Raw genomic sequence first — 17,948 nt, forward strand, 5'->3', positions numbered from 1 at the left:
TCGAACACCAAACTGGGAAGGAAGAGGTGTTTATTATTATTATGGCCAGGAGCCAGGTGACAATTTGTCTAAACGACCAAGCTCCTCTAACAAAGAGAAGCTCTGCCTTTCTATAGGCTTACACTCTAGATATTACACATGAAAGAATCTTAGGCTCACAGCCTTAGAAATTACAAGTGAAAGGGTCTTGGGTTTACAGTTTTAGAAATCACATATGAAAGGGTCTTGGTCGATGGAGGAGTGGGGTGGGGGTTTGATCTTGTTTAAGAACAATGTCTTCCAGAGAGACTCCCCCACACCACGCCTGCTATTTAGAGGAAGGTGATTTAGGAGGCGCCAGTCGGCCAGCCTTGTCTTCTATTGAAATGCAGTGTGGAAGTCAAGGGGGAGGTGATCCTAGATGCCTGGGTCTCCTTCGTCAATACCACCCTGAATGTGCCTGATCTCATCTGAAAGAGTAGGATGCATAAAACCCATGTTCTGCAGAGTCTGGGCTGGACCAGAGATGTTCACCCTATCACCATAACCATAGTCATCACCATGGTTACAACTTATTGAGCACTTCATGTGTTCAGGGTGCTTGCTATCTTATTTTACCATCAAAGTTCTAGTTCTCCATCTTGAGGGTGCATAATAATCACCTGGTGTGCTTGCTGTAAATGCAGATTCTTACCTTTCCTCTTCCTCCATTTGGAATCATTTGAACTAGGTTGGAGCCTGGGAATCCTAAAGCTTGATAAGTACCCTTAGTTTGTTCCAATACATGTGAGCCACTGTATTTGAGACATGCTGGAAAATGAGGCTTAAAGAAATTAAATAACTTGCCCAAGACCTTTACTCTGAGGTGGTCTGGTGGCATCCTTTCCCTCCCCGTCCTCCTCCTCCCAGGCCCCTAAGGCATGTTCTTCTCTGGTGTCTCCCAACTCTCTCCTCTTCCCCTGCACCCTCTGTCTATCTAATATTCTTGTGTTGTCTGATTTCTTGCCAAGAAAGTATGCCCCAGCAAGAATTACTCTACAGGTGCCAGTGTTTCCAAACGACTTCTCCATACTTCCATTCAAACCCCTTCCTCTTCATCTTAAAGTCTAGACCATTTCTATTGGCACCATCAGCAACACCTGGGAGTTTGTTAAGAAGTCAGAATCTCAGGCTCCACCCCAAGTTACTGAAGCTGAGTCAGATTTCCAGGTGATTCACATGCTCATCAAAGTTGAAGCAGCTGCCATCCTAGACAGTCCTCAGTCAGATGTTGATCTGATTGGTTGAAGCAATTCACCATAAAAGCAATAATTTTCAATGCTGGTTGAATTTAGAATCCCCTGATGCTCTTTAAAAAATGCTGATGCTGGGCCGGGTACGGTGGCTCAAGCCTGTAATCCCAGCACTTTGGGAGGCCGAGGCGGGTGGATCACGAGGTCAAGAGATCGAGACCATCCTGGTCAACACGGTGAAACCCTGTCTCTACTAAAACTACAAAAAATTAGTTGGGCATGGTGGCGTGTGCCTGTAATCCCAGCTACTCAGGAGGCTGAGGCAGGAGAATTGCCTGAACCCAGGAGGCGGAGGTTGCGGTGAGCCGAGATCGTGCCATTGCACTCCAGCCTGGGTAACAAGAGCGAAACTCCGTCTCAAAAAAAAAATGCTGATGCCTGGGCCCATCCCTAGACTAATTAAATCGGAATTTGAATGAGTTGGGGTTTATTCATCTATATTTTTTAAAATACCACAGGTAAGTTCAGGGTTCAACAGCAGGTTTCCAAGATGCCACCCAAAGGAAAAAGTGGTTCTGGAAAAGCAGGGAAAGGGGGAGCAGCCTCTGGGAGTGACAGTGCTGACAAGAAAGCTCAAGGTCCCAAAGGTGGTGGCAATGCAGTAAAGGCCAGATACATTCTATGTGAAAAACATGGCAAAATCATGGAAGCCATGGAAAAGTTAAAGTCCAGGATGTGATTCAATGAAGTGGCCGCACAATATAGCGAAGATAAAGCCAGGCAAAGGGTAGACTTGGGTTGGATGACCAGAGAGTCCATGGTGGGACCATTTCAAGAGGCAGCATTTGCCTTGCCTGTAAGTGGGATGGATAAGCCTGTGTTTACAGACCCACCAGTTAAGACAAAATTTGGATATCATATTATTATGGTTGAAGGAAGAAAATAAAATCATATGAAAGACTGAAAAAAAAAAACCACAGATAAGTGTAATGTAAAGTAAGGGTTCAAAGCCACTGCTTTGAAGATTTAAAAATTTTAAGAGGATATTTAGAAACATAAGCAAAACTGCTTTAAGTTAAAAGGAGAAATTGTAAAATCCTATAATGGTTTCCCATAATATGGAGGATAAATTTCAAATTTCTCACATTAGCATCCAAGGCCTTTTCTGATTCTGAATCCTGTTCACCTCTGTAGCCCATCTCCTGCCCTCTGACACCCCACACCCTCGGGATGTCACAAACAGAACTTGCATTCTCTCAAACAAATCCTGCTTTGTTTGTTTTTGACACGGCGTCTTACTCTGTCACCCAGGCTAGAGTGTGGTAGCACAATCATACCTTACTGCAACGTCAAATTCCTGGGCTCAAGCAATCCTCCAGCCTGAGACTCCCAAGTAGCTGTGACTACAGGTGCATACCACATCAGCAGGTGTGCTCTTTCATACCCTCGTGATTTGGGCCATATTCTCTCTTTTTTTAAATAATCTTTCTCCATTTATTTGCCTTACCAAAGACTTGACTCAAGCCTCTGCCTCTGGGAGGACTTCCTTGTTCCCACTATCTTTGCGGGGGAAGAGATATACATGTTTTCAGAATTAAATTTTCGGCTGGGCACAGTGGCTCATGCCTGTAATCCCAGCACTTTGGGAGGCCAAGGCCAGTGGATCACCTGAGGTCAGGAGTTCAAGACCAGCCTGGCCAACATGGTGAAACGCCATCTCTACTAAAAATACAAAAAGTAACCATGTGTGGTGGTATGCACCTGTAGTCCTAGCTACTCAGGAGACTGAGGCAGGAGAATCACCTGAACCTGGGAGGCAGAGGCTACAGTGAGCCGAGATTGTGCCACTGCACTCCAGCCTGGGTGACAGAGCAGGACTCCATCTAGAAAAACAAAACAAAACAAAATTAAATTTTAAGGTTTTGTTTTGCTTAAGCCTTCTTGCTATTGGCATTGTTAGTCACATCTCAAACCCAGGCTCTTAAGCAAGCCTAGGCTTTTGTCTCCATAAGCTGCTCTATCTAATAACCACAATGAGAAAATGTTAAACATTAGAATGTACTCATTCAGAGACGGTCCTTGAATGTTTAAACTTCATTTATTTAAACTCCAGCAAATGCAAAGGCCAGTGCCCCTGGGCATAAGAAATAATCAATTTTGCCTTCTACAAAATTGTGTTTTCCTAACATTAGGAAAAGAAAGCCTCTCTTTTACTGGAAAAGAACTTTTGGTGCATCATGTAATTCTTACTCATTTGAAATGTAATTTAAAACAGAGATTGCTTTTACCCACTTTTAATAGATTTTTAGAAATGCCATGAAATGAACATTGTTTTTCCATTTATGTTAAAAATGTCCATCCTAGACTAGAAGGTGAAGAAAATTCTGGATTTACTTTTCATGTTTTAGTGACTCACTTTAAAATATGTAAACTTTAGGGCCGGGCGCGGTGGCTCAAGCCTGTAATCCCAGCACTTTGGGAGGCCGAGGCGGGTGGATCACGAGGTCAAGAGATCAAGACCATCCTGGTCAACATGGTGAAACCCCGTCTCTACTAAAAAAAAATACAAAAAATTAGCTGGGCATGGTGGCGTGTGCCTGTAATCCCAGCGACTCAGGAGGCTGAGGCAGGAGAATTGCCTGAACCCAGGAGACGGAGGTTGCGGTGAGCCGAGATCGCGCCATTGCACTCCAGCCTGGGTAGCAAGAGCGAAACTCCGTCTCAAAAAAAAAAAAAAAAAAAATATGTAAACTTTGGGGTAAATTAAAATGAAAAGTTTAAAGGCCGCTGCAAAATGTCCAGACCTTCTCTTGCATGAGTAGTATAACAACTTGTAAAAACCGAACTTAAACACATTCTCTATCGTTCCTTATTCCCGCCCCAACTGATAAGGCAACTGGACTTTGTAACCCACCTTGGTCAACCTCCTGACTCCAGACCCTAACACCCACTTCCCCGCTTACAAAAAAACGCTCTAAACAGTAACATCTGTAACTTTCCACTTGCCTACCCCAAACCTATAAAGCCAACTCCTATCCCTCCACTGACTCCCTTTTTGGACTCAGCCCGCCCACACCAGGGTGAATAAACTGCCATGTTGTTCACACAAAGCCTGCTTGACGGGTCTCTTCATTCAGACTGGGCATGTTTTACAGGAAGGGGGCTCCAAAGCAGAAAGAAGGAAACCCCCACCTCAGGTACTATCCAGTGATACGCGATAGCTGGAGAAGTCAGTGTCTGATTTGCATAGGGCTCAGGGGATTGGTTTGACCAGGCATGTCATTCATGTAACCCTAGAAATAGCTGGCCCTCCCACCCTAGCTTTTAATATGCAAATATAGGGTGCCAAGATGTTCTACACAGATCCGCCCTGTGGATCCCGTTTCTAACAGCTTACATTTGCATATTAAAGGTTGCCGGCCTGGCCATGTTGGGTGGACCCAGTTCCTAATAACTGTATTTGCATATCAAAGGTTGCCGGTCTGGCTTTAAGAGCTGTGGCTTTACCAGAAATTTTCTGGAGATGCTTTAAAAATGAAAACTTCCCAAGGACTACCTTTCCTCTCTATCTGCCTAAAATAATTTCTTAATAACTCCTACAACATAACCTTTTGAAAAACATGAGTAAACACCCATGGTCTGCATTTCTTCTCTTAAATGTCCTGCTCTCTAAATTCTCCCCGTCCTATCTGCTCAGAACTGGTTTAAAGAAGACAAAAAATATTATTCTATTTAAGGGGGGGGGGCGGAAATGTCAGGATTTAGCACTAGAAAGTCCGCAATTGGCGGATTATTTCATTTGTTCCCTAAACATAGATTTATTGAGCAACTTCTACCTGCCAGATTGAAAGATAGGTTCTTCTGGGCTGGGCACCGGTGGCTCACGCCTGTAATCCCAGCACTCTGGGAGGCCGAGACAGGCGGATCACTTGTGCTCAGGAGTTGGAGACTGGCTTGGACATCATGGTGAAACCCAGACTCTACTAAAAACTCAAAAGTTAGCTGGCCGTGGTGGTGTGCCTGTGATCCCAGGTACTCAGGGAGGCTGAAGCATGAGAATCGCTTGAACCCAGGAGGTGGAGAGGTTGCAGTGAGCCGAGATCGCACCACTGTCCTCCAGCCTGGGCAACAGAGTCAGACCTTATCTCAAAAAAAAAAAAAAAAAAAAAAAATCCGGGCGAGATAGCTCACATCTGTAATCCCAGCACTTTGAGAGGCCGAGGCAAGGGCAGATCAGAAGGTCAGGAGATCAAGACCATCCTGGCCAACATGGTGAAACACTATCTCTACTAAAAATACAAAAATTAGCTGGGTGTGGTGGCGGGCACCTGTAATCCCAGCTACTTGGGAGGCTGAGGCACGAGAATCGCTTGAACCCAGGAGGAGGAGGTTGCAGTGACCCGAGATCATGCCACTGCACTCCAGCCTGGCAATAGAGCGAGACCCCATTTCAAAAAAAAAAAAAACAAACAGAGAAGGAAAGATAGGCTCTTCTGTAACCAAAATCCAACTCCCATCAGTGTCACCAATGTCACAGATGATCTCACCTTCCCAAATCTAGTGGTCGAGTCTTTGTTTTCATGAAACTCCGCCTCGCAATGGATTTCTCTCTTCTCCACATGCTATCTTCTCTAGGTTTCTGAAGCCTACACTCCCCTGCTTTTCCCCGGCCATGCCTTTTTTGTATCATTTACGGCTCCTCCTTTTCCTTATAGCAAACCATCAGATGTTTCTTCTTCACTATCACATTCTCATCTGGAGTGACCTCCTCTAATCCTGTGGCTTAAGACCATGTAGATACGAATGACTCCCAATTCCATCTCCAGTCCCCCATTTACCCTGAGGTCCAGACCAAATCCTACATCCAACTTCCCATTTGAAACTCCACCTGGATGTCCAATACCACCTTAAACAGATCTGCTGATCTGCCCACATGCCCTCACACCGACGTGACTCCTCCCTCGGTCCTTCCCATTTAGTAAATTGCATCATTTGCTTGATCAAAACTCTCAACCTTATAGATTGCGTTTGGCTGCATGTAATAGCAGCCAGTTAACCAGAGAGCTGTCATTTTTTTTTTTTTTCTCGCATAATGAGAGAACCAGAAGCAGGCAAGCAAGGCTCTGCCGTGGCTCCTCAATGACAGCAACGCCCAGGCTCCTTTCATCTTTTTTCTCCACTGTCCTCATGGTTGCAAGATGACAGTTCTACCTCCAGCCTCACATCCACCTCCAACAACAAAAAAAAAGAACGAAGGAATCAAGGTGCAAGACAAAGAGCTACATGGCTCCTTGTCTACAATAGCAAAACATTCCCAGAAATCCCTAGCAGCCTTCTGCTTGTCTCACATTGTCCAGAACTGTGTTACAAGCCCCACACCAGCTGTCAGAGAGGCTAGGAAATATGGCTTTTTAACCAGGCACATTGCCACCCTGCACAAACCAGGGTTCTAATACATGGAAGAAAGGAGAAACAGGTATCAGATGGGCAAACAGCAGCAGCTGCTTTATCATCCTGGACTTCTCTCTTTTCCTCATGCTTAACTAACAATCCATCAGCAAGTCCTATCAGTCCCAGCTCCAAATACTTAACCAATTCAACTGCTTCCCTTCATCTCCACTGCTGAATTGCTGGCCGGATAGACCATCATCTCTTACCTAGACCACAGCAACAGCCTCCTAGCTGGTTGCCCGCCATGACTGCCGTCTCTACAGTCCTTTCTTTACACAGTAGGATAGGATAATCATTTACACGCGTAAATATAACACTCCATTTCTTAAAATTCTCCAGAGGATCTATCATAGTTTGGGTTCCCCTAGAAGGAGACCCTGAGACGAGGGTTCGTGTGGAAGTCATTTATTTGAGAGATGCAGAAAACACAGGGTTGGGGCAGGGAAGTGAGACAAGGAAGAAAAGGTGGCCTCCCTGGGACCTACGGAGGGAGGCTCAGCTCCAGGGGAAGCAGTGGGAAATAGTGTAGAATGCTTGCCTCAGATTATACAACCCAAGGGGCAAAGAGGGTATTTATATGCCAACTAGCAAGAGCCGCTGGCTTTAGTTCTCTTGGCTTGAGCACCTAACTCTGAACCTATCCATTCCCTGACTAAATCACTGAAAAGCCAGCACTTCTACTAAGCAGCCTTTCTGCTCATAGACCCTCACACCTTCCATCTGAAGCAGAGTCACAAGAGTATCAGGAACCCAGTTAATTTTTTTTAATAGGGTAAGAAGTTCAAAATACAATTTAATGATAAGAATATCCATCTTAGAAATTTGCCAAATTCAAGTCTCCTTTGGAAATAGATAAATTTTTGTGATGCCCTCTTTTTGACAAAAAAGATGCACATATATAATCCTTTTTTTTTTTTTTTTTTGAGACGAAGTCTCGCTCTGTCACCCAGGCTGGAGTGCAGTGGCTGCAACTTCACCTCCTGGGTTCAAGGGATTCTCCTGCCTCAGCCTCCTGAGTAACTAGGATTATAGGTGCGTGCCACCACACTCAGCTAATTTATGTATTTTTAGTAGAGATGGGGTTTCACTATGTTGGTCAGGTTGGTCTTGAACTCCTGACATCTCAATCTGCCCACCTCAGCCTCCCAAAGTGCTGGGATTACAGGCATGAGCCACCACGCCCAGCCATAACCTCATAATGTAGGCAAATATCAAGTAGGGCATATGAGATTTGGAAAATTTATGTAAAGTCAGCATTTTAAGGACACATAATTCAATAGTAGCAATTAATTACTAATAAATGCACCGTATATTATAGCTACAAATGACATTACTGGGTCTATAGATCTAAAGGGTATAAATGAACATTAAGTATATAACTTCAGACATATCTGTACCTTTAGATGAGCTCATTACTTATCTTTATTTTCCTTTCTCCTTCAATTGTTCTACAAAGTAATCATTACAAGCAACTGTCAGAGCTGCCACCATGACCACGAATTCATTAAAATCCACTTTGTTGTCCTTATTGGCGTCCAGGTCCTGCATTATCTTATCAACTAACTGGGGATCCTTTTGGCACTAAAACGAGAAAGGAAATTTCGAACTCCCAGGCTCTGAGGTTCATGATGGTAACTGAAATTGCATCTTCCTTTTATTTACATTAAATTCCTAATTTCCATGTATAGCGTCTAAAGACACTTCTAAGAGCCTATTGACAGGTAGGTGTAAACCAGCCACAAACTCTAAATTTAGAGTCTAGTTCCCTGCCCCAGGTCCGTATAATCCTGGCTCAGACCTAGAAACCAAGAAAAGCAAACAGCAGCTGATCCAAGTGAGTGACTGATGCCAAAAACATCTACTGGACATCACAGGTTGAGAGCCACATAGAAGAGTATGAACCTAAAGGCTGTCCTGGAATCTGCACCCCATCGGCCCTCAACTGAATATGCAGCAGAAAAGGCCTGACTCACCGAGAAGAATTCCGTGAGCTCTTGTTGCAGGAGCAGTTTCAGTTCCCCCTTGCTGAGCTTGAATCTGTCCCCTTCCTTGGAAGAATAGCGGTAGAAGGTTCTAATCATGGTGTCCATGGCCGTCTCGAGCTGGGTGGGCATGTCGGCAGCAGAACTGAGCACTCCAGAAGCAGGCCACCAAACTCAGGGAGAAGACACTTGTTCAAAATAAACAGATGAGGAAACACCAACACTTTCATTAAAATATAATATTACAATCCCGAGTCAGCCCGCTACACAAGTGATGGTTGTTAAAAACGTAATAGTCTTTCATTAAGCAATGTCCCACACATGCTAGGGCAAGCTGCAAATAAGCGCTTTGCAGGTGAATTATTTCTCCTCTCTAATCCCTATACCCCCAATAGGTAGCAGCTTCAGCATATTTTGTAAGACAAGCAGATAACAGGTACAGATTCAAACTAAAATATAAGTGGCTCACGCCTGTAATCTCACCACTTTGGGAGGCTGAGGTGGGCGGATCACCTGAGGTCAGGAGTTCAAAACCAGCCTGACTAACATGGAGAAACCCAGTCTCTACCAAAAATACAAAATTAGCCGAGCGTGGTGGCACATGCCTGTAATCCAAGCTACCCGAGAGGCTGAGTCAGTAGAATCGCTTGAACCTGGGAGGTGGAGGTTGCCGTGAGTTGCGATCGCTCCATCGCACTCCAGCCTGGGCAACAAGAGCAAGACTCCATCTCAAACAACAACAACTATATATATATAGAGAGAGAGAGAGAGATAGAGAGAGAGAGAGAGAAAGAGAGATAATTTAAAAATAAATAAAAATAAGAAGGAAAATACCTAACTTCATACCTGTTCAACAGATACACAGCTCTGTCAACGGTTGTTTACCAATAAACTATAAGCATTTATACCTGGAGGGGGAGAGGAAGTTCTCCCCAGCACACCTGCTTCCAAGATGAAAATTGCCAGTGACGAGAGATTCAAATGAAGGTGCCTCTGCTCTGTATTTAATCACCAGAATGAACAGGTGTGAGCTGCTGCCCTAAGGGTCATTGAAAAAGGCTGGTGCTCATTGGGTGAATTAGGTGAGAGGGCAAAGAGAAGGCAAGAGGAAACCTTCCCTTATCTCTCATTAGGGGAGTGTGGTAGAAATGCAGTTAGTGGCTAGGAAGTTGATGACAGGGAAGAACTCTAAAAATAGAGGAGCAAAAAAGAAACACTGTTTCCAACCTGGAGACACCTCAAGAAAGCCAATAGCAAGGACAGGGGAGTAAACTCATAGTAGATTCAATTAACCCAAAGGGCAGTTGCAAAAAAAATAAAATAAAAAAGAGGAAGTACTCAATGCACTGATGTAGAAAGGTACAAAGCAGTGCTTCCAACTGTGTAAAAAGAAATAATATGCTGGGCGCGGTGGCTCACGCCTGTAATCCCAGCACTTTGGGAGGCCGAGGCGGGTGGATCACGAGGTCAAGAGATCGAGACCATCCTGGTCAACATGGTGAAACCCCGTCTCTACTAAAAATATAAAACATTAGCTGGGCACGGTGGTGCGTGCCTGTAATCCCAGCTACTCAGGAGGTTGAGGCAGGAGAATTGCCTGAACCCAGGAGGCGGAAGTTGCGGTGAGCCGAGAGATCGTGCCATTGCACTACAGCCTGGGTAACAAGAGTGAAACTCCGCTTCAAAAAAAAAAAAAAAAAAAAAGAAAGAAAGAAATAATACGTGTGTGTGCTGGCAGTTACCCAAGGAGTCACTGAAAGGAAACAAAGTATAATACTTGTTGGGAGCTCACAAAGTGCTGGAATTAAGGGACAAGCAGGAAAGGGCAGAACAGACTGGTTGGGAGTAAGACTTCCCAGTGTATGCTATTTTAACTGGTTTTAATTTTTTCAGTTATAGGAATGTAATACCTAATTTAAAAAAATTGAAATAAACCCCAGAGCAGCTGTGCATGCAGGAATCCACCACAGATTTCCAAGTGAGAGAGACTTAATAAAGAAAGAGCCCATGTAAAAACCAAAGCCAGATATTGGCCACTGTGCTTTTAAATGCTGTCTGTTCTCTCAGGACTGAAACTTAATTATATGGAAGGCAAGCCGGCATCTCCTTTTTATTTCCCTTCAACGATTCAGTACGTAACCTCAACCATCACATCTGCCCCTGGCCTTGCTGCCCAAGCCCTCCACTGCCCCCTCCCCGCAAGGCGCCCGGGAGGTGTTCACTGTCTACCTAACACGCAGTTTTCAGATTTGAGGCCGGGCACAGTGGCTCAAGCCTGTAATCTAGCACTTTGGGATGCCGAGGCAAGCGGATGGTGAAACCCTGTCTCTACTAAAAATACAAAAATTAACTGGATGTGGTGGTGTGTGCCTGTAGTCCCAGCTACTCGGGAGGCTGAGGCAAGAGAATCGCTTGAACCCAGGAGGAAGAGGTTGCAATGAGCCGAGATCACACCACTGTACTCCATCCTGGGTGACAGAGTGAGACTCCATCTAAAAAAAAAAATCAAACTAGTTTTCGTTGTCAAGGGAATAATGCATATGGTAAAGAACTTTTTGAATACTTGAGAGTATGAAATAGTAAAATTCTCTCTCACCATTCCCTACCCTAGTAGTCAGCCCTTTTTTAATTTTTTCTGTGTGGAGGCAGTATCATGGTGACTAAAAGCATGAACAAACTGGCTTTAACTCACCTCTGCCATAACTAGCTGTGTGATCCTGTGCGGGTCAGTTAGCACCCTATGCCACAGTGTCCCCGTCAGTCTAAATGGGGATAACCATAGCACCTACTGAGAATGCAAAAAACAAACTCTATACAATATTTATTTTCTTTTCTTTTTTCTTTTTTTTTTGAGACGGAGTTTCACTCTTGCTACCCAGGCTGGAGTGCAATGGCGCGATCTCGGCTCACCGCAACCTCCGCCTCCTGGGTTCAGGCAATTCTCCTGCCTCAGCCTCCTGAGTAGCTGGGATTACAGGCATGCGCCACCATGCCCAGCTAATTTTTTGTATTTTTAGTAGAGACGGGGTTTCGCCATGTTGACCAGGATGGTCTCGATCTCTTGACCTCGTGATCCACCCGCCTCGGCCTCCCAAAGTGCTGGGATTACAGGCGTGAGCCACCGCACCCGGCTTCTTTATTTATTATTATTATTGAGGCAGGATCTGACTCTGGTTGCCGAGGCTGGAGTGCAGTGGCACCATCACAGCTCACGGCAGCCTCCATCTCCTGGGCTCAGATGATTCTTCCATCTCAGCCTCCCAAGTAGCTGGGACTACAGGTTCATGCCACCATGCCCAGCTAACTTTTATTTTTATTGTATTTTTACATGTAGTAGAGATGGGGTTTCGCCATGTTGCCCAGGCTGGTCTTGAACTCCTGAGCTCAAGCAATCTACCTGCCTTGGCCTCCCAAAATGCTAGGATTACAGGCATGAGCCACCACACACCCAGCCTTATTTTCTTTTTTAAGACTGAGTCTTGCTCTGTCATCGATGCTGAAATGCTGTGGCACAATCATGGCTCACTGCACCTCAACCTCCTGGGCTCAAACGATCCTCCTACTTCAGCCTCTTGAGTGTCTGGGACAGCAGGCATGTGTTACCATGCCTAATTTTTTTTTTTTTTTTTTTGTAGATATAGGGTCTCCCTATGTTTCCCAGACTGGTCTTAAACTCCTGACCTCAAGTGATCATTCTGCCTGGCCTCCCAAACTGCTAGGATTATAGGCTTTAGCCACCTCACATTGCCGCTGTGAAATATTTAAACGGGTTCCTTTTGAGCTAGTATGAGTGACCATGGCCTAGGGAACTGTCTCAAGAGGTCCTGAGAAAGTGTGCCCAAGGTGGCAGGTTACCGTTTAGTTTATTATTTATTTATTTTTGAGATGGAGTCTCACTCTGTCACCCAGACTGGAGTGCAGTGGTGTAATAATGGTTCACTGCAGCCTCCTGCTCATTTTTTAATGTACTTTCCCCTCTTCAGCTCTTAAATGTTCCCCCTGTGGTCTCGGCTACTCCTATAATTTCAGTCTCTCTCAAGATTATATTTCTTGATCCAGATCTCTCTGCTAAGCTCCAGAACCGTCTATCCAACAGCCTGCTGGACCACATTTCTACCTGAATGTCCCACAAGCATTTCAAACTCAATTTGGACTGTCCGCTAAAGAAAGAAAATATCAAGCTTTTAGAAAGTTAAAACTACTTGTACTCAGAAATCTCACTGAGGACTATAGACCAAGGTCTATGGCCTGGGAGCATCCCTTCAGGGGTTCTGTGCGACTGCTCCAGTAAGGTCTTTAGACAGTGCTTAACACTTTCAACAAATCGCCAATCAGAACATCTTTGAATCCACTTATGATGAGATCCAGCAAGGTAGCTCAGCCCACGGCTTCTGTACAGGCCTTAGGGGTTCACTACATACAAAGTCACAAACTTGCAGAAGTTACATTAAAGCAGAATCACATCAAGGTTTGTGTGTAAGAGTACATCTGGTTATAGATTACAGAGGCATCATCCCTAACCTATCAGACGTTATGTTATGTATAGGAAAAGGCATGAACTAGGCTTATTTACCTATTAAGGAAGGCGATGACTCAGCCAAGACACGGGACTGTGTTCTGTATCCTGTTTTGTCTTCAAACCGTTTTTTCTGGAGAGCTGGGTGTCTACGCAGAGTCAGGGGCTTGTGAAATTACACTGGCAAGCAGAAACCAGCAAATACGTCTTTTACATTTGCTCCTTTATCTCACGGGACTTCAGCAAAACTTACCCCTCAGTCATCTCAAACATCCAGTTCCTTGGTCACACCAGCTTCTGTCATAATTCTTTTTTTTTGAAGACAGAGTCTCCCTCTGTTGCCCAGGCTGGAGTGCAGCGGCAGGATCTTAGCTCGCTGCAGCGTCCACCTCCCAGGTTCAAGCAATTCTCCTGCCTCAGCCTCCTGAGTAGCTGGGATTACAAGTGTGCACTACCATGCTGGGCTACTTATTTTGTGTGTTTTTAGTACAGACGGGGTTTCATCATTTTGGCCAGGCTGGTCTTGAACTCCTGGCCTCAAGTGATCTGTCCGCCTTGGCCTCCCGAAGTGCTGGAATTACAGGCGTGAGCCACTGCACCCAGCCACAGTTCTTAAATACCAACTAAACTGGTCCACTTCTCTCCACCATTCTTCACCAGAGTCAGTGGTGACTGACTCATAATTTTTGGTCTCTATTACTGCAGTGGCTTCCTTACTGCTCTCTCTAATTTCCACCATCCCCCTCCATTCTTACCTCTATTCTGCTGTCAAAGAAGCTGATCTAAACACGAATCAACACCCATGCTCCTGGCCATTCCAAGGCCTGGACCGGCCTGCAAACTGACCACGGTGTTGGGAGCTCCCGTTCTTCCATGCCTTTGCAGGTTCTGAGCCCGCTGCGTGGAGAGCTAATTCTGTCTACTCCTTTAAGATGAGTTCAAATGTCATCTCCTCTTGGACATTTTCCTGCACTCCTCCCAACCACCCACCCGCATCCCCCATCTCTGATAGGTGCCTTCTCTGTCTGCTCGTATTCCCTACCTCATCTTTGTCTTTTTCATCTTTTTTTTTTTTTTTTTTTTTTTTGAGACGGAGTTTCGCTCTTGTTGCCCAGGCTGGAGTGCAGTGGCGCGATCTCGGCTCACCGCAACCTCCGCCTCCTGGGTTCAGGCAATTCTCCTGCCTCAGCCTCCTGAGTAGCTGGGATTACAGGCATGCGCCACCATGCCCAGCTGATTTTTTGTATTTTTAGTAGAGACGGGGTTTCACCATGTTGACCAGGATGGTCTCGAGCTCTTGACCTCGTGATCCACCCGCCTCGGCCTCCCAAATTGCTGGGATTACAGGCGTGAGCCACCGCGCCCAGCCCTGTCTTTTTCATCATTGCATTTACCATACATTCCCAATATCATGTTTCTTTGTTTGCCCTGTGTTCCCACCCTCCAAATGTCCAATGAGTTCCTTGATGTCAGGGTTGGTATCCGGTTCATCTTTTCATTTCACACCATTTCACACAGGAGCAGACACAGGGAAGTGCTCAGAAATCCTCACTAATGGGTGGATTCATGAACAAATCAGAGAGGGAACTGTAAGATTTCCCAACAGTTGAGCCTTGTCTAGTTTGACTACCAAATAATTATTTGACTGCCTTTATTCCACATAAAAATTTGCTTCATCAAAGGGAGAAAGGGAGAGAAAGAGAAACATACAGACAGACAATAGTCATGTCAATTAATATAAAGAATTTGAGCCACATGTGGTGGCTGTAATCCCAGCATTTTGGGAGGCCGAGGCAGGCGGATCACTTGAGGTCAGGAGTTCAAGACCAGCCTCGCCAACATAGTGAAACCCCATCTCTACTAAAAATACAAAAATCAGCCGGGTATGGTGGCGTGCATGTAGTCCCAGCTACTTGGGAGCCTGGGTCAGGAGAGTCGCTTGAACTCGGGAGGCAGAGGTTGCCATGAGCCCAGATCTCAGCACTGCGCTCCAGCCTGGGTGTTGCAGCAAGACTCCATCTCAAAGAAAAAAGGGGGAGAGTTTGAATTTGGAATTAAATATTATTGGGTTAAGTTGTTGAAGTTACAGAAGTTATAGAGGCACCAAAATCAGTAAATCTTACAGAGTACGTAGGTCTCAGCAGTATTATATTTGAACCATATTTAACCACAAAATAATTTACTCAGAGAACTCAATTGGCAGGCGAAACTCTTAATAGAATAGACATTGAAAATTGTAATGCTGTAATTTGATTCAAGAGATGAAAATGCGGCCTCTACATCTTGTGCTCTTGGAGTTTAAAAGCTAGGTAATTTTCTCTTTGTTTCTGCTGGGCTTTGGCGGAGCTAAATATATCCTTGGGTACATGCTGCCCCTTAGTGTCAGGCTCCAGTACTGCATCTGGCAGCCCTCTAATTCCCAGAATGAGCTTGAAATCCTGTTTATAAAGCCCCTTCTTCTGGGGCTTATCTTTATATAACCCAGCCTCAGCCTCTGCCCTCCAGAAGCCTTTCAGGAACAAAGGCAAAATGTCGAAATGCTCAGCAAGAATCTGTCAGGCTAGAGGCACAAATTTACAGGTGACATGAAATCCTAGGAGGGGGGACACACCTATTTATAGCACAGAAGGGTTGTCCTGTGTACCTTGCTTGCTCTATTAATTATTTCCATTGTACTTTGTAGTTTGGTCTGAGTTATAGCCCTTAGGGCCAAAAGGTCTGAGATAGTGTGCAAAGAATGGGGAAATGATCAAATCTGGGGAGAGCTTAAAAGAACCGTGGCCGGGTACAGTGGCTCACGCCTATAATCCCAGCATTCTGGGAGGCTGAGGCAGGCGGATCACTTGAGGACAGGAGTTCTAGGCCAGCCTGGCCAACATAGTGAAACCCCATCTCTGCTAAAAATACAAAAATTAGCTGGGCGTGGTGGTGCACACCTGTAATCCAAGCTACTCGGGAGGCTGAGGCAGGAAGATTGCTTGGACCTGGGAGGCGGAGGTTGCAATGAGCCACTGCACTCCAGCCCGGGAGACAGAGTCACACCCTGTGTCATAAAAAAAAAAAGGAGTAAAGCTATTTGTAAGTGAGGCATTGGTCATGGGGCCTGAAAGACAGGAAGTATGTGAAGAAGAGGCATCCTGCCAACGAGGGCGCGGCAGACACCCTCCTCAGACTGAGGACACCCCAGAGTATCTAACCCAGGAACTGCTCTGGGGCCAAGGCCACAGTCACACAGGAGGCTAAGTCGCTTCCTCCTCAAGTCTTCCGTGTTTGTCTTTTTATGTAACTGAATTCAAATGTTCTGTCATTTTCCTAGCAACGGCATGTGGAGTCTGTTAGGAGAGGTGGGAGGGAGGGATGTCAGAAGGGCGCGAGGACACTTTTGAGGGTGGTGAGTACGTTTATTATCTTGACTGTGGTGATGGTGTCACCAGTGTATAGAGATGTCACACTTATCAAAGTGTAGATTTTCAACGTGTGCAGTTTATTGTGTGTCAGTTGTAACTCAAAGGTATTCAAAAAAAGAAAGGAAGCAGCTTTCCTAGAATGGTACAACTCTGTGGCAGCAGAGCTGAGACTCAAATCCATGCTTGTCTGACAAAAAGATAAAATCATGCAGCCATTTAAAATTAGAATTATAAAGACTACAAAAATGCGAAAAAGAATTTCAGGAAAATAGTAAGTGGAAATAGCAAAGTAGACATTACACATATGCTGTAATGGACCTATTTTGTGTACCTAAAGAGGGAAAATGAAATAGTCCTGTGTTAGTTAATGACAGAAATACATTCTGAGAAATGCATCATTAGATGATTTCGTCATTGTGTAAACATCTTAGGGTATACTTACACACACCTAGATGGTAAGCCTACTACACACCTAGGCCGTATGGCACAGCCTACTGCTCCTAGGCTATAAACCTGCACAGCATGTAACTGTGCTGAACACCGCAGGCAACTGTAATGCAATGGTATTTGTGTAGCTAAATGTAGAAAAGGTACAGTAAAAATATGGTATAAAAGATTTTTAAAAGGCTGGGTGTGGTGGCTCACACCTGTAATCCCAGCACTTTGGGAGGCCGAGGCAGGTAGAGCACCTGAGGTCAGGAGTTCAAGACCAGCCTGACCAACATGGAGACACCTCATCTCTACTAAAAATACAAAATTAGCTGGGAGTGGTGGTGCATGCCTGTAATCCCAGATACTTAGGAGGCTGAGGCAGGAGAATTGCTTGAACCCAGGAGGCAGAGGTTGCAGTGAGCTGACACTTACCATGAGTGGAGCCTGCAGGACTGGAAGTTGCTCTGTGTGAGTTGGTGAGAAATGTGAAGGTCCAGGACACTACTGTACACTACCATAGACTTCATAAATAGGCTATGCTGAATTTATATTATAATACTTTTCATGGTCAGGCGTGGTGGCTTACATCTGTAATCCTAGCAATTATGTAGGCTGAGGCAAGTGAATTGTTTGAACTCAGAATTTCGAGACCAGCCTGGGCAACATGGAGAAGCCCTGTTTCTACTAAAAATACAAAAATTAGCCAGGCATGGTGGCACATGCCTGTAGTCACAGCTACATGGGAGGCTGAGGGCGAAAGATCGCTTTAGCTTGGGAGGTGGAGATTGCAGTGAGTCAAGATCGCTACACTGCACTCTAACCTCGGCAAAAGAGCAAGACCCTGCCTCAAAAACAAACATTTTCTTTCTTCAAAATAAATTAACCTTACCTTACTGTAACTTTTTTGGTTGTTTTTTTCTTTGAGATGGAGTCTCACTCTGTTGCCTAG

General features: G+C 45.0%; 1 protein-coding gene and 1 pseudogene across 2 annotated transcripts in view; one reads left to right on the forward strand and one right to left on the reverse strand.

Annotated features, from left to right (window-relative positions):
• Window positions 1-1,640: 1,640 nt before the first annotated feature.
• On the forward strand, window positions 1,641-2,185 carry LOC116551638 (annotated as a pseudogene).
• Window positions 2,186-7,798: 5,613 nt separating this feature from the next.
• The window catches only part of S100Z (S100 calcium binding protein Z), a 54,996-nt gene continuing 44,846 nt past the window's right edge, over window positions 7,799-17,948 (reverse strand). For both annotated transcript variants that reach the window (XM_032277909.1, XM_032277920.1), the window contains exons 2-3: window positions 8,636-8,832; window positions 7,799-8,243 (exon numbers count right to left, since the gene is read on the reverse strand). In XM_032277909.1, coding sequence (XP_032133800.1) covers window positions 8,085-8,243; window positions 8,636-8,776 — 300 coding nt within the window. In that variant the 5' untranslated portion in view covers window positions 8,777-8,832 and the 3' untranslated portion in view covers window positions 7,799-8,084. The remainder of the gene's footprint in view (window positions 8,244-8,635; window positions 8,833-17,948) is intronic.

The sequence above is a fragment of the Sapajus apella genome, unplaced genomic scaffold, assembly GCF_009761245.1.
Source record: "Sapajus apella isolate SASKATOON/1434 unplaced genomic scaffold, GSC_monkey_1.0 scaffold1, whole genome shotgun sequence".
Classification (NCBI taxonomy): domain Eukaryota; kingdom Metazoa; phylum Chordata; class Mammalia; order Primates; family Cebidae; genus Sapajus; species Sapajus apella.